The sequence below is a fragment of the Phyllostomus discolor genome, chromosome 10 (genome assembly GCF_004126475.2).
Source record: "Phyllostomus discolor isolate MPI-MPIP mPhyDis1 chromosome 10, mPhyDis1.pri.v3, whole genome shotgun sequence".
NCBI lineage: Eukaryota > Metazoa > Chordata > Mammalia > Chiroptera > Phyllostomidae > Phyllostomus > Phyllostomus discolor.
In genome coordinates, this window is record NC_040912.2 from 82,991,838 (window position 1) to 83,008,286 (window position 16,449).

The 16,449-nt window shown below is 43.1% G+C and overlaps 1 protein-coding gene across 1 annotated transcript in view; it reads right to left on the reverse strand.

Moving 5' to 3' along the window:
• Positions 1-393: 393 nt before the first annotated feature.
• Positions 394-16,449, reverse strand: part of SVOPL (SVOP like) — a 59,920-nt gene continuing 43,864 nt past the window's right edge. Inside the window, exons 14-15 of the mRNA XM_036010945.1 lie at positions 2,318-2,431; positions 394-472 (exon numbers count right to left, since the gene is read on the reverse strand). Of these exons, the coding sequence (XP_035866838.1) occupies positions 461-472; positions 2,318-2,431 (126 nt within the window). The 3' untranslated portion in view covers positions 394-460. The remainder of the gene's footprint in view (positions 473-2,317; positions 2,432-16,449) is intronic.

Consider the following 16,449-nt stretch of genomic DNA (forward strand, 5'->3'; position numbering starts at 1 on the left):
TTTTAATAAACTATGGATAAATGTGATGGGTATTTTGAAAACCTTAATGATGCCACCTCAAGTTCTTGTCTTAGCTACAAAGTCTCAGACAGTCTAACTTTTGCTATAGACTTTATGGGAGAATATCAACTGTACGTGTGTTTTGTCTGAAAATTATTCACCTACTGAAGGTTAGGCCACAATGTCAAGGAAGAAGAGCCGCCGTTCCCCAGCTGTCTCCCACAGGCATGCCTTCCCAGTTTCAACGTATCTTCCATGTGAGTTCTGTGTATATTGGCTCTTAGAGAAGAGATCGATATGCAGTTAACCCACCTTATTCTTGTGTGCCTTATTTTTTTTAAATAATTGGTTTCTTAGTTGCCCAGTAGCACACAGACATAAAAGCAGGTTTTGAAGAAGGTGCCACAGCTCTTCTTGAAGATAAAATGCATTTTTCTTTGGTAGATGGGTTTGCAGGTCTTCATTTCATTTGCTAGAAAAAAGTTATTTAATAGATCAATACATTTAATAAAAAGAAAGCCTTCTCCCCATTCATATTCAGCTGTCTGGCACTAGAAACTAGTAATAGAAGGCTCTTTAATAAACTTAAAAGGAAAACTTACCATTGTGTACCTGACAATGCAATGATCGCTTTAAAATTCAGCTATTCTAGTGCAATACAGGCAGTCATTCAGGGAAAAAAAATGACGTTATAAATATCCTCTTTCAAGAGTTTAGTTTACCAGGCTCATCAAAATTAATAGAATTGTACTTTAGAATTATTCAACTATTAACCACATTGATTTATCCAAACTATTGTTGGAAGTAAAATTTTTTCAGCATGTTCAAACATTTCTAGTTTTATTGTGTCAGCCACTAGTTTCATATGTTAAATGTTCACAAGACTGTGAGACACACACCTTTCAAAATTTCTCCAAAGACACAGAGGCACTCAGTGGCTCTGTGTGCCCAGCCCTGTGTACTAAGCAGGCACGTCAGAGTTGTATTCGAAAGCCTTACGAACACACGTGTGTCATGACTCCGCCCCAATGCTAACATCAGGTCCCAGTCAGCAGGAGGAGGGCTGGGCCTTCTTCGGTGGACATGACCTCGGCTGGAAATCCATAGAGCACCGAGGTGTAGCGATCCTGGTTTCCTGCTCTATGTGGTGGTACTACTTAATAAGCGTGGGAACATATTCAGGTTTAACCTCGCTTAATTTTGCAATTCATTTTAAATTCCAGTCCTACTGCAAACTGGTGTGTTCCACTATACAAGTTACTTGACTTACTTTTGCCTTAGTTTCCTCTTTTGTGTGAAGGATGTGATACTCCCTCCATATAAGATTAGAAGGAATGATAGGAATCATCGAATTAAAATGCATATTGTTACCTTAGAGATACACTAGGGTTTTTAAAAAGTAGTGTATTTTGGACCTAGGAAGAACATACCAAGAGTGACGTGTTCTTTCCTTTGTAGTGCCTTCCTTACAGCTACTCACAGACAACAAAACACGTCTGTACCAACACGAACACGGACGCGTCTGTGGTGTACGATGACTGGGACATGGGGGAGAGGGCAACTCACAGGCAGTGGAGAGGCATCACGACTAACAGCCTCATTCAGGGACAGCAACTCAAGACCAGGCCCAGCTGTTCTCACTTTCCCTGTGCTTGTATACATGCGTGCACACATGTCCTTGTGTTCCAGCAACAAGCTGTGTGTTTAAGGCAGGAAAACCTCAGTGCTGCCACCTACACTTTGGTCAGGACACAGGGAGGGATGGGAGGCCCTGTCTTCTACAGCCTTGACTGCGGGCGCAGACTTGCACACTGGGACACGGTAAACAGGTGTCTTGAGCGGCAACTGGTGCAGCTGAAGCTTTCGACTGAGCTCTTCCCATGGGCGGATGGTGCTAGGGGAAAGGCAGCTGGACCACTGTGTACACACCCTGTCACCCTAAGGGCAACACAAAGCCATTTCGGCTTCTCGGGCCACCTTTAGTCCTGCGGCAGTGCTTAAATCCAGGGGGCAAAGTGGGAAGGGTAATGCTAAGACCTCAACAACTCTCTTTCACTGTGGTCCCTGGATCAAGCTGTAACTTTTAACAGGAAGCAGACGTTTGAATTGGTTAATTGGTTACTTTAACGTCAGTGCTGCTCAAAGTTACGTGCAGGAAAAGGGGTGCGCAGTTTTTCTGTTGGAACATGCTCAGCCTCAGTGTTAGCACATGGTAGTGTTGTCATGACTGCCTAAAAGGACTTCTGTACTCCATGTTCATTTTCTTTGTTCAGAAGGTGATGCTTGAGAGTAGTTAAGAGATTCCTGCACCACTTACCTGGAGGGCCCGGCCTTTGGTCTCAATGGGGAGAGTAAATGCAGAAATGGCGCATACAACACAGACAGACGCGAAAAGACACAGGGCGCCCAGCAACGATGTGTCCAGAAGAACCTGCAGGTCACCAAGGGTGACTTAGTTTATTGTGCCCCAGTTACTTCTAAACTGATCCTCACGCCAAAGGTGAAATAAGGATTCACCAAACACGTAAGACACGTTATAGCCATTCTCTAAGTTCATTCTCTCAAGTAATAGGTACCATTTCTGATTTTATTTCCCAAAGCGAGGTATACACAATTTTCCCCAAACAGGAGTTTTATAAACGTGTGTATATATGCATATATCCATCGATTGTATAAGACTGGGAAAGCAGGCTCAGAAAAGGTGTGGAAACCAAGAGACCGGGCAGCCTGGATCGTAACCAGATCGTGCCAAGTTTAGGCGTGTGCCTAAATCCTGCTGTTGCTGCCCCTTTCATTATTGGACATCAAAATCCTCGCCACCAATGAAATGAGTTTTAAACTACCCCCACCTCACATCCTCTGCACCTAGTTCAGTGTCCTAGGGGGTGGGAACCCTGAGGCCTGAGCTCAGCTCGGAAAACAGCTCATCCAGCCAGGAACAGGGAGAACAAGTGCTTCGTCTCCTGGGCTCCCCTGGGGTGCGGGTGGGTGGGTGGGCGGCCAGGGCTCTGCTTCCCAGAAGGACTTGAGTAGTCCAGTGGGCGCTACTGGACATTCTTTCAATAAATTTCTTTCTGTTAACCAAAGTCAATTTCTGTCATTTGCAAGCAAGATTTCTAACTAATACCTGATTATGAAAATCTAGGAAGCTTGTTAAAATGCAGGTTTCCGGGCCCCACTTCAGATTCACTACGCCATAAAGAAAGCTGATAATCTCTACTTCTAAAAGTCAGCCCAGTCCAACAAGACCATATGAAAGGTTTGTACACCAAGCAAAAGAGCTTCAAAATGCACTGAGTAAAAACAGGAGAAATAGATAAATCCACATACACTGGAGACAAGCACCCCTCTCTTGGCAATTGATAGAACTAGGTAGCAAATAAGCAGGGGGATTTAAAAATAAACTGTACACCACCAGCAGCCACCAGAATTGACTGACGCACCACCCCCAGCAGCCGCAGGATGCGCAGGCTCTCCCAGCTGGCACAACACTCAGCAAAACAGACCAGATTCTGGGCAATAAAATGAACCTCAGCAGATGTTAAAGAATCTTTTAGAATTATAGAATGGGTCCTCTGCCTAAAATGGAATCAAGCTATAAATAACAAAGATAACGGCACAATCTCTGGAAAACCTAAACCACAGGTCAAGGCAATCTCAAAAATAAATAACATTCAGTGTACTAAAAATGTAACAAATTTGTGGGACACAGCTAATGACAAACAAAGTAAAATACTTAAATAAACTATAAGAAGAAAATTCTGAGAGGCAATAAGTCTATTTAGTTCTTAGATGGGGAAATGCAGTATTATAGCATAATTCTCACCAAAGTAACCCATAATTTTAATGGATTCTCAAAATCTCAGATTTTTAAAAGTCAATTTTGGAGTAAATTTCCTTCCATTTAAAGTTAATTTGAAATAAGTGAGGAAACTTGGGGAAACGTGTGGGGGTGGGAGAGCCTGAGGGGGTCGTTGGCCTAAGAGCCATCCGAGTTTCCATCACCAGCAGTGTGACTGGTGCAGGAACAGATCTGAGGGTCTGGAAAGTTGCTGTGTTATAACGGGGGCAGTTGTAACTGATGAGTTGAGAGGAGCCAGACAAGAAGAAGACCGACGGCCTGGGAACAACCAGGGCGACATTGTTCCATTGCTCTTTAATGCCAGCGCCTTACCTCAGGCCTTAAGCATCAAGTAGATGAGACGTTGAAAGCCTTTGAACTCGCAGTGTTCTAGAACGATGGATGAACAAGCGGTGAAGGCCATTGTGTGTAACACAAAACATGAACTCACATGAAAGTAATTGGTAAATTAGCTACAAAAAATGTTTGTTTTGTATGCAAAAAAATAGTAAAATCCAAAAGCAAACAACAAATATCTGTATTATAGTAATAAGTGACTAATGGCCTGTAGAAAAAGTAAAAAGCAGGCAAATGGATAATAACAGATGCTCAGCCTTGCTGAAAGTGAGCAAATTACAAATGAAGATGGTATCATTTATTTTGCACCAAAGCAAAAGACATTTCAAAGAAAAGGTCACTATCCTTTTTGGTGACAATGGAAGGAAACGGATGCTTGTTTAAGAATGCATTAATGTTATGTCATGGAATGTATGAATTTTCAAAAATAAATTTGATAAACACATCATAATTTAAAGTATGCACGCCCTTTGACCCAGAAACCACTCAGTAGAGTTGTTCTACCAAATTCCGCCTCTCCCGCTAACATCCCCGTCTCTCTCGGGTGTCTGCCGCAGTGTGGAGGCCCGCCCTCAGCATGCTCTCCTTTCCTTGTGTTACTTGATTGTGTAGCACTGCTCACATCTAACGTGTAACTGTCCTGTGTCCATTCTCCACTAGGCCGTAACTTCAGAGAACCTGGGACCTTGGCTTACACAGCATCTGGAACGTAAAAGAGCTCCAGGACTGTGTCAAATGACTAACACAGCTACACATGTGCAAAGGTGTGGTGTGCACAGTGGTCAGCTTCCCGTAGTAAAACCTCAGAGAAACGGCATAGGAGCAACTTATTCGTAAGACAGTGACTATGACACACCCACGCATCGGAGATCTGTGCACCTACTTGAAAAAAGGAGGCTGACTACATGCACTGACATGAGAGGGTTAATGAGAAAAGGCAGTTGCAGCATGTACATGTGTGTGTGGGTGTGTGTGTCACACACAGGCTCGCTCCATGCATACTCACAGATATGGATACTTGGCGTGAAGAGGAGTCTGGCTCCGTAAGGTGGCTCCTGCCAGCCTTTAAGCCTCACCCTGCCCTCTTCCTCTCGGTCCCCAACCTCTGGACAGCTTATAAAAAAATCTTGAGTGCTACTTCCTTTGGCCCTGGTGGGAGACTTAAATCATGCAAGCCCCTGTCCTTACACGGGAACCCCAGCCAGTCTTCCCGCGCTCTCAGCCATTTCAGATCTGTGAGAGGCCTGGCCCGCCCTCCCAGAGACCTCAGCTTCGTAATTAAGTAAAAAGTATGTCTATGCATGCACATATATCTGTGTGTATATATGCCATACATACATTATAAGTATATAAGGATATACACATTTGCATGTACACAAATATTACTGATAACACAGGCACACTGAGAGACAAATACATACCTAGGAAAGCATTGGGAGGAATATGCCCCAAACTATTAAGAGGCAGCGAGGATATACATTTCTGTATTTGAAATTCTACAAGCATATTATTATATTCAGAAAGTGGTCCCAAAATAATTGTAGGTTTTGTTAGTAAACCCCAAAATAAACTGACTTGTTAATAAAATAGGTTAATAAACAAGAAATGTGCAAAAGAATTGATAGAAACACAAGCCTGAGTGATAAGTTAAATTTGACTTGGAAAATGGACCCCAGGGTTATTTTGGGAAAAAAAAAAAAAAAAAAAAGCTAGTTGTGAAAGTGAAAAATCATAAAGGCATGGAATTAAGAGCATAAAAGAAAACAGTCACTAATACAGGGGATGAAAGAGCCATGGAAATACTATCCCCAGTTCTTTGCTTAAAAATTTGAACAAGAGATACTCAATAAAACAAGCTTCCTGACACATTTACTCAGAAGATTTAAAAGCAACAGAGATGACCAGAAGAGCGCGCCTGCAGAAGCGCGTCCTGGAAAGTGCCAGGGTCCGGCCTTCACAGATCGGTTCTTTCCGACCTCAGGCAGGAACAGGTTCCAGGGAAAGAAGAAAAGTTCATTTCATTTTAATGAAACCTGGATGGTAATGAGAACCTAGAAAAGATAAAACCCAGCCACCATCTCATGTGTGAGTATTGCTTCAAGATTTGTAAATAAAGTCCTGGCACGTAAAACTCGGCGCTTCACTGAAAGGGGCAAACGCTAGCTATATGAGACCCTTGCTGCTGGCACGCCTGCACCGTGATGTGTTCTCTCTCTGCCACTCCTGCCCCCTCTCCCAGGTATTTCCCAACAGACCCCTCGCATAGTCACAGGGATGGAATTACTTCCGGGGTTGCATTCACTTTTCTGAGGACCCAAGCTGATCCATGATATGTCAGTAAAATCGTTAAATACAAAATTAATAGGAAAAATAAATTTGTTTACACACACAAAAAAAGCCAGCTAAAACACCACTCACAACATGTTCCAAGTCCCTCCTGTAAGCCAGGCCCTGGAGAAGGAAGTAGGGATAAAAAGTTAGCAAAATGCACATATATCCCTGTCTTCACAGAGCCTAAAGTCTCTTGGAAGAGGAAGATTTTAAGGAGCCTGGCAGATGGGCAACTACGATCTGATAATAAGAAGGGAAATCGGGAAGTCCCTGAAGAGCTCATAACAGGGAGACCAAAGTTAGTTTAGGGCAAGAGGGCGGGCTTTCCTAAGCAGGGAATGAATCACAGCTGCCTGGAGGTGGGGGCCAAGGGGTGGGGCGGGGAGTGGCTGCCAGTAACAGCAAGTGAAAAAGCCCCAGGAAAAAACAAGAACCACCAGACTGTTTATAGCTAAGCAAACAGCAGGTGAGAGAGTTTAAGATGGGCCCTCATCTTGGTAGCTAGTGAGCAACCTGTGAATCATGTTGAGGATTTTGGTCTTTATGAGGACGGGAAGGGCAAGACAAGGAAAGGTTAAAGCACAAGAATCATGCCAGGTCCCTAGGAGGCAGTAAAGAAAATGACTTAAATGACAGCGAGAACACCCAGGAGACCAGCCAGGACCCGGTCCAGTGAGAGGTGGTGGTAGTCTGGACCAGCACATGCCCGTGGTGGAAGGACAGATGACGATGGCTCAGCATCCGTTAGGCTGTTAAAGCCACATGTGGGAGGAATGGATGTGATGATGAGAAACGGGAATAGAGGAGGACAACTCCAGGTTGGACGGTGATGGCATTCACTGACAGCAACTGGAAGAGACTCGGATTTGGGCAGAAGAGCCATGAGTTTAACTTTGGACGTGCTGGATTGAAGGTGATTTGGGGACATTTAAGAGGAAATGTTGACGAGGAGATTGGATGTGTGAATCGAGTTCAGAAGAAAGGCCGAGACCAGAGATGCACATTTGGGAATCATGAGCCAAGAGTTGGTCATTAACATAAAAAAACAGGTGAGATCACCTAAGTGGAGAGTAAACTATGAAAAGCTGAGGGTCTAATATTGAGCAAAACGAATCCTCAGAAATAAAGAGGAGAGGACAGTACACACAGAGATGGAGAAGGAAGAGCCAAGGATGCAGGAGGGAAACCACGGAACCTTGCAGAGAGCAAGGGCGTGGCCGTCAGTCCGCTACGTGAGGGAGAGGTCACAGGAGAGTCGGACTAACACCACACCTGGGTTTAGAGATGTGGCGGTCACCAGAGGCCTCGCCAGGAATCATTTTGGCGGAGTCGGGATGGCGGCAGCCAGGTGGAAGAGGGTGAAGGTGTGAGCCGGCGGAAGGAAATGAGGACCAGGAGAAGGAGCCCTTTTAAGTTGTTTGGCTGGAAAGAGCTAGTCGGTAGGGTTCAGTTTACATTTTGTAAGCAATGAAACCTTAAGCATGTGAAAATGCTAGCTGGAAGGATTCAACACGGAGAAACAAAAGTCACAGGACACAAGTATAAACCTGAATAACTCAGGAGACTCAAATGAAAAACCATCCAGAATGAATTAGTTCTTTAAAAGTCAATAGACAAAAACTCAATAACCTCTGTAAGTGCAAATAACTTGTTAGAATGTTAAATGAGAAGTTATAATGAAAGAAAGTAATCTATTTGCAATAACAATGAAAAGCCGTAAAATGCCTAAGAGTAAACCAGATGGGCGGGATCTATTTGAAGAAACCACAAAAATTCCACTGAGGGGCGTAGAAGGAACATTGAACCGATGGAAGCACAAACCTTGATCTGAGTAAGACAATGCAAAAAAAAAAAAAAAAAACACTTTTTCCTACATTAACTGATACATTTAACAAATTAATAATTAGATCTTAATAGGAGGGAGGCAGAATATAACTAAATGATTCTGAAACGTATCTGAGAAGAGCGATGTGGTAGGGCTTGGGCAGCCAGTTTTGAAGTTGCACCATAAATATCATCTAACACTGTCATATGACAAGGACAATACCAGACCGGTCAACGGACTGAAACAGTGGGGCTGCATACAGACCCAGTAATTCTGGGAATATGAGTAAAAACTAGGTTATTCAGTAAATAATGAAGGGCTAGCTGGCCTGACCCTCACATACTCTGATGGCCTGAAGAGGGCAGCTCGAGAATTCTGGGCCAGAGTCTGGGATGCGGTCACTCTGAAAAGAGGCTGAGGCAATGAGGACAGGAATGATTGGGACACTTGGATATGTGAATGTTATGCTTCCGTAAGTTTACACACCTGATCCCCCAAAAGAAGTCTGCAGAAGGACTAGAAAAAGAGATGTGGATTTTGATTATCCTAATCAGAAATTATAAAGAAAGAGATTGATAAAGTTAAGTTATAAGAACTTAGTTTCTGTACAGAGAAAGAACGTAAGAATGAAAGGCAATTGGAAAGTTGTAAGTGGAAAGCGGTAATATTTGCAACATGACAGAAAAATAAAGTCCTTTATCTACTGGGTTGGCCATAAAGTCCATTTATTTTTCCATAAAATAAAAAAAAATTTTCATTTTTCCCAATAACTTTATTGATTTGGATATTTTGAGTGTTTTGGCTCTCTCCCACTATTGGCTTCTAGTGGGTGGGGGCCAGGGGTGTGGCTAAACATCTTCCAATGCATAATACAACCCACAGCAAAGAATTATTCTGGCCAAATGTCAATAGTACCAAGAAACTTTGCAAACCACTTTGACATGTTTAATCAGTCACAGCACCTTCTCCACATACTGCACAAAATTTTTGCATTTCAGTTGTTTTCCCCTTTCTTGAAATAGTAAAACATGATATACCAAAAGTGTTGTGCGTCATCTTCCATCTTCAATATTAAAATGGCTGCACAAAAATTCACCAATTTTGGTTAAGTTTTTAAAAACATGCTGATATGACAGCTGTCACAATACAATCTAACAAAAATTGTTTCAAATGAAGTTAAAGACAACTATGCATTACTAGAGCCATCATAGAGAAAAAACTAAAGGAACTTAATGACCAACGCCATATATGAAAGATTCTCACAGATCACTGTTTTAAAAACCAGATTGAAAAACAGGCAAGGAGCTGTTAGGAATGAGCAAGCTAAAAAATATGAAACAACCAGTTACAGTATGAAAAGAACAATTTCGTTCATTCCTAATCAAAGAAACACTAATTGGAATAACAAAGAGATACTATCTAAGCACAGTGAGATCAGCAAAGATGGAAAGACAAAATCAGGAGGCAAACGAGCCACAGTGGGGTCCTGGGCATTGCTACAACCTTCCCAAAGGGAAGTTGAGCACCACACATCAAAAGGAAAAAGGGGCACTCCCTCCCACCTACCCATCCAATTACCAGGGACTTACCCGAGGAGATAACTGCCTAGCTAGACAAAACGTGAGCACAAGGATGCCCATGGCGGTTATTTATAATAGAAAAAGAATCTGAAATGGTCTACACGTTCAACAATATGAAACTGCTAAAGGAATTGAAAAGTAACTTTTGGAGAACATACACAATGAAACATGAAAAGGCCTTGTTTTGATATTTGTTGGCATAAAAAATCCCTTTTACACAGAAAACGACATTGTGGAGAAACTATAGAAAGTCCGTGAAGGTTCTGGGTCAAGATGGTGACATCAGAGGACCCTGAATTCCCCTTCTCCCACAGACACACTAACTCTACAGTGACACATGGCAGCAAATTCCTCTGAAAGAAACTCCAAAACTAGCCGAACGACTCCTATACATTAGACCAAAGAGAAAAACCCACATCAAAATGTGTAGGAGAGAAACAGAAAGAGACTCTAATACAGAGAATTCACTGAGGGGTGCCAGATGACAGGGGGCTTGGGCGGGGGTGGTGCTGGGTGAAAAAGGTGAAGGGATTAGAAACAAGTCGGCAGTTACAGAACAGTCACCGGGATGTGACGCACAGCCTAGAGAAGACAGTCAATACTATTGTAATAACTATATGTGGTGCCACATGGGTGCTAGACTTACTGGGGAGAATCACTTTGTAAATTAAATAAATGTCTAACTATGCTCTCCTCCCCAAAATGTAAAATAATGTTGAATGTCGACTGTAATTGAAAACGTTTGTTAAAGCTGGGAAAGAAGAAAAATGAAAATGAAAGTGTATAGGAGAATCTGAGATACAATCCAGCCGTAAACCCCACCCCTGGTGCAGCAATTAGGAGGGAACCCCCGGTTCTAAGCTTCTTCCTGAGGAGCCAAGGGTTCGAACCTCACATCTGGCACCCCGACTATCCAGACATGCACCTGAAATACAAGCCTCAGAAAACACCTAGCTCTGAAAGCCTCCAGGGCTTGCATCCACAAGACTGTATCAAACTGGGAAACGGCTCTTAAAGGACTCCTGTGGGTCTACCTGGATACCCCTCCAGGGAAGAGGTATCTCCCAGCAGAGAGGGAGCCCCCTGAAACACATCCGAGCTTGTCTGTAAGAGAAGCTCATTTGTTTATCTTAAAGTAAAGCACCATTCTGGGGGCAGGCATCTAATTGAACAGAGACATCTAGGAGACCCCTGAAATACTCTCTAAAGAGAGAAACCAGTGAGTACCATCTTTACACTCTCCCTCGGCTCTCTGAGGGTCACCGGTATCTTCTGTAAAAGAGTTTGCACATATGTCTGGTACCCCGGTGTCTGTGGCTGCCACCCTGGGGACAGACACTTCTCGGTCACCTGGCTCTGGTGGCCAGCAGGGTTTATGTTCTCGGGTCCCACAGGACAGTAACAACTAAGAACAGTTCTTAACTGGCTGCCTGCCCTCCCCCACCAGGGCACGGTGCAGAGACAACAGACTGAATGAAACGCACCTGCTGTGAGAGAGGCCTACTGGCTGATCTCCGTGCCTGTGGCCCGAGGGCCAGGCTTCTATTTCAACATACAGGGCTGACTACAGTCCTCTCCAAAGGCTGTGAACGCTGGCAGATGTCATCTGTGTTTGCTCTCTGCCCCACACCAAAATTAGCAAAAACTATACAATAATATGTTAATGGATATACAAGATCAAAAGCTGTAGGTGGTGACATCAGAAATGTTAAACGTGGTGGGGAGTAAAAATGCAGAACTTCAGAATGAATTTGAGCTTCAGTTGTTATTAACATGAAATATACTGTAATACCCCTACGATGTCTTGTGTAAGCCTCAAGTAACCACAGAGCAAAAACCTACAGCACATACACAAAAGCTAAAGGAATCCAAGCACAGCACTACAGAAAATCATCAAATCACAAAGGTACAGCAAGGTAAGAAAGCAAAAGAACAAAGCCAGGGAACAATTAAGAAAATAGCAATAAGTACATACCTATCAATAATTACTTTAAGTACAAAAGGACTAAATTGTCCAATCAACAGACAGTGGCTGAATGGACAAAAAACATGACCCATCTATGTGTTGCCTAAAGAGACTCACTTCAGGTGTAAGGACACAGAGACTGACTTCCGGCCAAGATGGAGACGTAGGTAGACACACTGCCTCCTCGCACAACCAAGATAGGGACAACAATTATTTAGAAACAGAATAATAACCAGAACTGACAGAAAACTGAACTGTATGGAAGTCGGACAACCAAGGAGTTAAAATAGACATGTTCATCCAGACCAGTAGGAGGGGCGGAGTTGGGCAGCCAGGCGCGGGTCAAGGTGCAGAGAGTGTTGGGACCAGGCACGTGAGGCATCCGGGGCGCATAACACCGGAGAGGGTGGACCCTGAGCACACAAGTGGCAGCTGGCAGACCCCGGCCGAGGGGTGGCAACCAACAGACCCAGCGAGGCCAGAATTGTGAAGCAAGGAACTGCACACAACCCAGGATATATTGCTGGGAAATAGAGCCTCGGGGCACTGATTGAAAACACCTGTGGGGGTTGAGGCGCAGGGAGAGACTCCCAGTCTCACAGGAGAGGTCACTGGAAAGTCCCACAGCATGCACAAGCCCACCCACATGGGAATTGGTACCAAAGGGGCCTAGTTTGCTCGGGAGAAGCAGCGGAAGGGACTGAGGTCCAACAGAGAGCAGAGCAAGTGCCATTGTTTCCTCTGGGACCCCACCCCCACGTACAACGTCACAACCCAGCGACTGGGGTGCCCCGCCCTGAACACCTAAGGCTCTGCCCCTCATATGTAACAGGCACAACCAGACCAAAGAAAAGAAAAAAGATGGCTCAAACAGAATTGAAAGCCCCACAAGCAGTACTTTTAAGCGACCGAAAGATAGCCAACCTATCAGATGCACAGTTCAAAGCACTGGTGATCAGGATGCTCAGAGAATTGGTTGAATTTGTCACAAATTAGATGAACAAATGAAGGCTACACTAAGTGAAATAAAGGAAAATGTGCAGGGAACCAATAGTGATGGGAAGAAAACTGGTACTCAAATCAATGGAGAGGACCAGAAGGAAGAAACAACCAAACAGAAAAGAATGAAGAAATAATTTTAAAAAAATGAGGAGAAGCTTAGGAACCTTCAGGACATCATTAAATGTTCCAACATTTGAATTATAGGGGTACCAGAAGGGGAAGAGAAAGAGCAACAAGTGGAAAAGTGATTTGAACAAATAATAAAGGAGAGCTTCCCCAATCTGGCAAAGGAAATAGACTTCTAAGAAGTCCAGGAAGCTCAGAGAGTCCCAAAGAAGTTGGACCCAAGGAGGAACACACCAAGGCACGTGATAATTACATTACCTGAGATAAAATGAAGGAGAGAATCCTAGAAGCAGCAAGAGATAAGGAGACAGTAACCTACAAAGAAGTTCCCATCAGACTGTCAGCTGATTTCTCAAAAGAGACCTTGAAGGTCAGAAGGGGCTGGAAAGAAGTATTCCAGGTCATGAAAAGCAAGGACCTGCATCCATGATTGCTCTATCCAGCAAAGCTTTCATTTAGAATGGAAGGGCAGAGAAAGTGCTTCCCAGATAAGGTCAAGTTAAAGGAGTTCATCATCACCAAGCCCTTATTACATGAAATGTTAAAGGGACTTATCTAAGAAAAAGATAAAAAAACATGTATAGTAAAATGACAGCAAGCTCACAATTATTAACAACCACATCTAAAACAAAAACAAAAGAAACTAAACAAACAACTAGAACAGAACAACAGAAATGGAGATCACATGGAGGGTTAGCAACAGGGGAGTGGGAGGAGGAGAGAGAGGAAAAGGTACTGAGAATAAATGGCGTAAATGGTAGGTAGAAAATGGAGGGCAACAGTATGGGAAATGTAGAAGCTAAAGAACTTATGACACATGGACATGAACTAATGGGGGGGATGTGAATGGGAGAGGGTGTGCAGGGTGGAGGGGAGTGAAGGGGGGGAAATGGGACAATTGTTACAGCATAATCAAAATATATTTTTAAAAAAGGACACAGAGACTGAAAGTGAAGAGCTAGAAAAAGATATCCTATGCAAACAGAAGTCCAAAGAAAGTTGGGTAGCTCTACTTTTATCAGACAAACAGACTCCAAGACAAAGGTAAATCAGAGACCAAGAAGGACACTAACTACATAATGATCAAGGGGTCAAACCAATGAGAGGATATAACCTTTGTAAATATTTATGTACCCACCATAGGAACACCAAAATATACAAAGCAAATATTAACAAAACTAAAAGGAGAAATAGACAAAAATTCAGTAATACTACAGAACATTAGTGCCCCACTTTCACCAATGAATAGGTCATAGACAGAAAATCAATAAGGAAACATTGGCCTTAAGAGACACATTGGATCACGTGTAACAAATATGTACAGAACATTCCACCCAAACACAATAGAACACACACTGTCTTCAAGTGTACCTGGACCATGTTCCAGGATAGACCATATTAGGTCAGAGAAAAGAAGTTAATAAATTTAAGAAGACTAAAGTCATACCAAGCATCTTTTGTGATCACAATGGTATGAAACTAGAAATCCATTACAAGAAGAAAACTGGGAAAATTCACAAATGTGTGGAGGAAATTAACATGCGACTGAGCAACCAGCAGATCAAGGAAAAAATCAATGGGAAGATTTAAAAAAAAAAAAAAAACTTGACCCAAATGAAATGGAAATCCAACATACCAAAACTTATGGGTGCCCCAAAAGCAAATTCAAGAGGGAAACTCATAATGATAAATGTCTACATGAAGAAACAAGATCTCAAGTAAACAACCTAACTTTGCACCTCAAGGAACTGGAAAAAGAAGAAAAAATGAAGCCCAAAGTTAGTAGAAGGAAGACAGTAACAAGAGAGTGAAAATAAATGAAACAGAGACCAAACATCCTTCCACCATGGTATACTCTCAGCTCCTGTGTGTCACAGCAAGGGACACCGTCAGCCAAATAAAGAGGCAACCTACAGAATGGCAACCATTTGTAAACCATATCCGATAAGGAGTTGATATCCACGATGTATAAGGAACTTATACAACCCAATAGAAAACAAATCATTCAAGTAAAAATAGGCAGAGGATCTGAACAGGCGTTTTTCCAGAGAAGAGATGCAGATGGTCAAAAGGTATGTGAAAAGGCACTCAGTGTCAGCGAGTGCACATCAGAAACGCAATGAGACGCCACCTCACATCTGTTGCAATGGTTACTATCAATAAGACAAAAGGTAAGAGTTGGCAAGGATGTGAAGAAAGGGAACTCTGGTTCACTGTTGGTGGGAATATAAATTGGTGCAGCTAATATGGAAAACAGCAGGGAGATTCCTCAATAAATTAAAAAATAGAGCTACCGTGTGATCCAGTGATCATACTTCTGGATTTCTTTCCAAAGGAACCAAAAGCGTTAATGCAAAGAGAGTCTGCCCTCCTGTGTTCACTGCAGCATTGTTTACAATCACCGAGACATGGAAACAGCTTAAGTGCTGGGAGCCAGCCCAGCCCTGCTGTCTGACACAGCCACAGAGGGAGCCGCATGTCCGCACAGCAGGCACGGCGGGGGAAAGTACCTGGCACTCCTCTGCTTAATCACTGTATTACTGCCCGTGCTTAGGGTCTGTGTGATTTACCATGGAACCGGGACAGATGGCAATTCCACAGAAGAAATACAGTTCTTTGGAAATAAGCAAGAAAATGACAGCTCATTGGAGAGTGACTCCCCACCAGAGTGTCCTCCTAAGTGGGTTAGAGTTCCAAGAATGGGGATGGAAGAGACTCCTAGGATTACTCCCTACAAGAGCCCCTATACCCACCCTTATCACACAATTCCTTAAAACCAGGGCTCCGGGAGCTAGACATAGATTCAAAAAACACACTTGGTCAGCATTGTCCCAGTATCCATGGGCTGTTCCCCCTCTAACTCTGAGGCCCACTGATCCCCCTTTACCCTATACCGGAATCTATCATAAAGGGACAGATGGGTAAATATAAATGGATACTGGAAAGATTATTATACACTCCCTTTCTATGAGGTACTTAAGCGATCAGGGCCCCCATGGTGTTTGTTGGCAAAAGAGGTCAGACATCAAAGACGGAAACAAATAATAAAAATTCATCAACACCGTGGTGAATGGGAGATAGCCAAATGGACTGAGCAACAAAGATTGTTACTTGCATAGAAAGACAGGGTTCTGGGGCTGAAGTGAGAAGTGAGAGACAGGTACTAACCGCACTGACCACGAAAGCCTTCTGCATGGCCTTTGTCATTGAGCTAAAACAGTCCTGTGTCCACCCACGTGCCCAGCTTGCAGCTTTAGAATATATAGGTTAAAATTCAGTTAAGCTTTAGGAAATTAAGGTGTTTTATAACATGGTAAAACATGTTACTAATTGCAAAGATTAGGAGGTAAAAGCTTGCACAATAATATGCAATGGACAGCTACTTCCTATTATGTCTGTGTCATATTTTCTGCAGAACAAT